This window comes from Brassica napus, chromosome C1 (assembly GCF_020379485.1).
Source record: "Brassica napus cultivar Da-Ae chromosome C1, Da-Ae, whole genome shotgun sequence".
Classification (NCBI taxonomy): Eukaryota; Viridiplantae; Streptophyta; class Magnoliopsida; order Brassicales; family Brassicaceae; genus Brassica; species Brassica napus.
In genome coordinates, this window is record NC_063444.1 from 18,839,261 (window position 1) to 18,845,525 (window position 6,265).

The 6,265-nt window shown below is 38.4% G+C and overlaps 1 protein-coding gene across 1 annotated transcript; it reads left to right on the plus strand.

The window, feature by feature from the left end:
• The first annotated feature begins 4,524 nt into the window (after positions 1 to 4,524).
• LOC106377117 (BAHD acyltransferase At5g47980) lies at positions 4,525 to 6,057 on the plus strand. Its single transcript, XM_013817289.3, has one exon. It carries the CDS (start codon positions 4,628 to 4,630, stop codon positions 5,927 to 5,929), a length of 1,302 nt encoding a protein of 433 aa, XP_013672743.1. The 5' UTR covers positions 4,525 to 4,627; the 3' UTR covers positions 5,930 to 6,057.
• The last annotated feature ends 208 nt before the right edge of the window (positions 6,058 to 6,265 follow it).

The window sequence follows — 6,265 nt, forward strand, 5'->3', positions numbered from 1 at the left end:
TGTGAATGCATATCCTCGAGTACAAAATCTCGGATATGACTTCACAACATACTCTGGTCCACGCACCATCTCGCGTATCCAATCGTCAAATGTTTCACCTCTGGTCATACCAGCAGACATCTATTAATAGCACATATATATGTTATATCAATATATGTGAATTAGTATAAATATATGATAAATAATATTTTAATTTGTTTAAAGCACTCACATAAGTAAGCATCCATCCAGAAAATTCTCTCTGCTTCAGTTCTTCAAGTTCCTCCTCTGTGGCGTATCTATATTCGAACCGCTTTTCTGCCATGAAAATCATGTACATATGTTGACAATAATGTAATTAATTAAGATTTAAATTTTAACTTGTTAAAATAAAATTTTGTAAGCTAATTTATTTACCTCTTATATTGAAGAACATCTTCGCAGTTGGTGAGCAAATATGTTTTCAAATGATTGCGCTCCTGCTCAGTAAGTCGATGGTCCTTTGGTTTTCCGCTAAGTCGTCCAACATCTGTGAAGATGTCTGGAACCGTGACATGATATGTTGTCCGTTCGCCTCTATCATCATGCCGAGCAGGTCTTCTGTTTTTGGTCTGCACTTCTGCTGGAAAGTAGAATTCGGCAAAGTTTGAAGTTTCTTAATTTATCATATGTGCGATTATAGAACCTTCCACCCTACTATAATTTTTCACCATCTTCTTCAAATGGTACATATACCGCTCATACAAATACATCCATCTATACTGCACAGGACCACCAAGTTCTAATTCTCTTGCCAGATGAATAACAAGATGCTCCATAACATCAAAAAATGATGGAGGAAATATCTTCTCAAGGTTGCACTGAATCACGGCTATGTTAGTCTTCAAATTTTCAATACCTTCAAGAGTCACTGATCTCGTGCATAAATCGCGGAAGAAAGCACTAATCCCTGCAATTGCTTCATGAACATGTCGTGGTAATAGTTCCTTGAAGGCAAACAGAAGGAGGTGCTGCATCATTACATGGCAATCGTGACTCTTCAAGCCGATAAACTTTCCTTCCTTTCTGTCGACACAGTTACGCAAATTAGATGCGTAACCATCTGGAAATTCCACATTGTTTGAAATCCAATCAAAGAACGCATCTTTTCCCTCTGCATCAACTCGGTATATGGAAAAAGGAGCCCTACCATTCTCATCAACATGAAGTTCTGAACGAGCACATATATCGACTAAATCCAGTCTTGATTTCAAATTATCCTTTGTTTTACCTTGAATGTTAAGGATCGTGTTCATGAGATTGTCAAAAAAGTTCTTCTCAATATGCATGACATCTAAATTATGCCTCAGCAGATGATCCTTCCAGTATGGCAGATCCCAGAAAATACTCTTTTTGTGTCAGTTATGTAGTTCTCCAACAGCATCTACCGGATAATGCACATGTCCACCTTGGTCTTGCGTCCTTTCTGCACCAAAATCTCTTAGTTGTGTCGACAAATCTGCCCCACAAATTTCCGGAGGTGGACTGTCAAACACCCTCTTGTTCTTCGTAAACAAATTCCTACTCCTACGATATGGATGATCAGGTGGTAGGAATCTCCTGTGACAGTCAAACCAACACGTTTTCCTTCCGTGTTTTAGTTGGAAAGCATCAGTGTTATCTTCACAATATGGACATGATAGCCTTCCATGCGTTGTCCATCCAGATAACATACCATATGCTGGAAAATCACTTATTGTCCACATAAGTACTGCCCGCATTTGAAAGTTTTCTTTACATGAAACATCGTATGTTTCAGCACCTTGAGCCCATAGTTGTTGCAACTCATATATTAGTGGCTGAAGAAACACATCAAGTGATCTCTTAGGATGCTCTGGTCCGGGAACGAGAATGGAGAGAAACAAAAACTCTCGTCGCAAGCACAAATTTGGCGGTAAGTTGTATGGTGTAAGAATGACTGGCCATAGAGAATATTGTCTTCCACTCTTGCCAAACGGGCTGAAACCATCAGTACATAATCCAAGGTAGACATTTCTTCTCTCATACGCAAAGTCGGGATATGTTGATTGGAAATGCTTCCACGCTTTTGCATCTGAAGGATGTCTAATCTCACCATTTGTTGAATGCTCTGCATGCCATCTCATTGGTTGCGCTGTGCGTTCAGACTGATACAACCTCTGCAACCTTTCCGTCAAAGGCAAATACCACATCCTTTTAAATGGCACTGGAACTCTTCCACTCGTATCTTTATAACGAGCCTTTCCACAAAATTTGCATGTAACCCGCTGTTCATCCGCCCTCCAATAAATCATGCAGTTATCGCTGCATACATCTATTACCTGATACGATAAACCAAGACCAGCTACCAGTTTCTGAACCTCGTAGTATGAACCAGGGGCTACATTATCCTCAGGTAGAATACCTTTTACAAAATCAGCAATCGCATTCACACAGTCTTCAGCCAAATTATAATCTGTTTTAATGCCCATCAGTCTTGTTGCAGATGATAAAGCTGAATGACCATCTCTGCAACCTTCGTACAAGGGTTGCTTTCCAGCATCCAACATATCATAAAATCTCATAGCTTCTGCATTGGGTAAATCTCCCCCTCTAAAGTGATCATTTACCATCTGCTCAGTACCTACACCATAGTCTACATCCATTCTAATTGGTTCTTCTAACTTAACCGCAGGCTGAGGTTCGCTAGTACTACCATATTCATAATCAGTTTCTCCATGATGATACCAAATTTTGTAACTTCGTGTAAACCCATGCAAATATAGATGAGTCCAAACATCACACTCTTTAATAATCTTTCTATTTTTACAATTAGAGCAAGGACATCTTAACATACCCGTTTCTGCTTCCGGTTGTCGTTGAACTAACCCCATGAATTCGGTTATACCTCGTTGGTATTCTTCCGTAAGCAATCTCGTGTTCGGATCCAAATGAGGTCGATCGATCCAAGAACGATAATAATTTGAAGAAGACATGCTTTTTTCAATCAAATTCGTGTGTAAATATAGTATGTGAGAGGATGAAGAAATGGAGTGAATGAAGAGGTTGGGGGTGCGGGTATTTATAGATGAAATGCTGCCGACAGTACCGAGGAAATTCCGATGGAATCCCGACGGCAACGGCTCTTTCCTCGGAATTTCCTCGGAATTTTTAAAATCCCCCAACGGCTCTCTAACGGCTATAATATATCATCGGATATCCGTCGGTGTTTTCCGAGGAATATGATTTCCTCGGTATTTCATCGGTATATTCCGAGGAAATTCCGAGGAAACCCAAATTTTGGATTTTCTCGGAATTTCCTCGGAAATTCGTCGGAATATTCCGAGGATCTCATTTTCCGTCAGAATGTCCGTCAGAATTACGCTGTTTTCTTGTAGTGTCTACGAAGAAAATCAAATACCAATATTTTAATAAACGGATATCCGATCTAATCCGATATATGCATGTATATACATTTTTTGTCGACATACATATATTTAAAGAATCTTATAAATAAGTTATATAAATATTATATTTTTATAAGTTTTACAATATTTTATTTATTAAATTTATCATATTATTTATTGGAGTTTTACAAAGTAAATGTTTTTTCTCATAAATATTATTATTTTATTTTAGTTATTTTTTAATTTATACGGATCAAATCTGATATTCGGTTAAAAACCTAAAATTTTCCGGATATCCAAGACATCGAATATCCGAATGGATACAGATTGAATCAGATCAGATAATTGATTATTTGGACGAACAGTCGAATCAAAATATTTCTAAAACCCTAGATATTGGATCCGTGTCTACCCTTACTTTTTAGCGGATGACCTAGAAGAGACTATTACAGTCTTAGCTAACAACTATTTTTACTGCTATGTTTTATCACACCTTATACATATTAATGTAAGATTATGTTTTAGTTAAGAACACTTCTGATAATGTCTTAACAAGTTCTCAATAAATAATGTATTAGTTAAGAATAAAAACAGTAGCAAAAAGGAAAAGAGAGTAAAGTTTTTACATTAAAAACTTTATGATATATTTTTATTAACTCTATTGATAGATACTAGGTATCCAAATGAATATGTATCAATATAAAATAAAAATTGAGAAAGGGAAAATTTTGAAATCATTTTTAAGATATATATATGTGTGTGTGTGTGAATATTTCATTTGAGACTTGTTCATCCACGAGTGGCTTAAAAAAAATTCGAAATCATTTTTAAGATATATATATATATATATATATATGTGTGAAGATTTCATTTGTGACTTGTTCATCCACGAGTGGCTTAAATTTTTTTCCAATATTAAAGTTTGAACAATTAAATAAATATCATTAAAATATTTTTATTATTAAATCTTGATATGAAGTTAAAATACTGTTAGCAATGAGGTTGCTCTTATTTCACATGTCTTCTTATTAAATGATTTTAGTTCTTAATAATTTAAAATTTAATAGCATAGCTAAAATAAATAAGTAAAATATAATAATGTGTATATGAGATAATATTTTTTCTTAGGGTCAAAATGTGATAATCTACGAGCACTTGTATAAAACGAATACTACTACTCTGCCTCCGAATAACACAGAGGATCAACAGAAAGAAAAAAAAAAGAGTAACACTATCAAGAGACGATGAAGGTTGAAACCATAAAACCATCTTCCACAACCCCAGATGATCTCCGAACTCTCCAACTCTCTATCTATGATCACTTCCTCCCTCCCATTTACACAGTCGCCTATCTCTTCTACACCAAAGATGAGTTGATGATCTCACCAGAACACACTTCCCACAAACTCAAAACTTCTCTGTCCGAAACCTTGACCAAATTCTACCCCCTTGCCGGAAGAATCAACGGAGTCACTGTCGACTGTAACGACGAAGGAGCTGTTTTCGTCGACGCTCGTGTCGATAACTGTTCCCTCTCTGGTTTTCTCGCATCTCCAGATCTCAATGCCCTCCAACAGTTGCTTCCTCTAGACGCCGTCCAGAACCCATACGAGGCTGCTTCCACATGGCCTCTGTTGCTCGTGAAGGCGACTTACTTCCAATGCGGAGGCATGGCCATCGGAGTCTGCATCACTCACAAAATCGCCGACGCAGCCTCCATGTCGACTTTCATTCGGACTTGGTCTGCTGAGGCTCGAGGAGAGGCCGGGAACACGGTGATGGATCCTAAGTTTTCCGCAGCGAATTTTTACCCACCAGCCAATGATACCTATAAGCTTCCGGTGGACGAAAAAGCCAACAAGAGAAGCAGCATCACGAAGAGATTCGTCTTCGGTGCATCTAAGTTGGAAGAGCTCAGGACCAAAGCCACTAGTCCAGAATCCGCAGACATACCTACGCGCGTAGAGAGCGTCACTGCCCTTCTCTGGAAGTGCTTCGTCTTTGCTTCATCCTTAGACACTTGTGGTCGCAAAGTTCTGATCCAGCTCGCTGACTTGCGCTCCAAGCTACCGTCCCTTCTCCCAGAAAGCCTGATCGGGAACGTCATGTTCTCCTCTGTGGTATTAAGTACTGCTCAAGGGGAGGAAGTGAAAATTGAAGAGGCCACTAGAGACTTACGAAAGAAGAGGGAGGACTTGCAAACTATGATCCAAGACGAGGATGGTTCATCTTCGATGATCGGTTCTAAACTGGCGAATCTTATGCTCACTAATTATGCCCGGATGAGCTACGAGACACACGAGCCCTACACAGTGAGTAGCTGGTGCAGATTACCACTTTACGAGGCTAGCTTTGGATGGGGATACCCTGTTTGGGTTGTTGGAAATGTGGCTCCCACGTTTGAAAACATTGCCATGCTGATCGATTCCAAGGACGGACATGGGATTGAAGCTTTTGTCACGCTGCCTGAAGAGAACATGTCCTCGCTCGAGCAAAACTCGGAACTTCTCGCCTTTGCTTCCTTGAATCCTTGTGTCTTGGTCTAAACTCTAAATTATGTACTCAAATCAAATCTGCTGTTTCGTTAATAAAGATTTGAAACGAGAACAATGTAAACCTGTTGGAATATCGTTTACGCTTTCATTTTATCTGAAATTACATTATTACGCACAAACAAACATGTTCTAGTCACCTTTTTGATATGCACATTAGTTTACAACAGTCACTACTGCCATTTCTAGCCAAATAAAATAATACAACCTTCCTCCTTCTAAATCTACATACATATTTCATCGAAGTTGGAAGGTTTGTCAAATTGGAGTATGTGAAGAGGTTAAAAAAGTTGTTGGAAGTTGAAAGAATCCCAAAAATATGGTTTCTTC

What these genes read in the sequence shown, in the direction of transcription:
- LOC106377117 (XM_013817289.3), top strand. Translation starts at nt 4,628, where the DNA reads ATGAAGGTTGAAACCATAAAACCATCTTCCACAACCCCAGATGATCTC.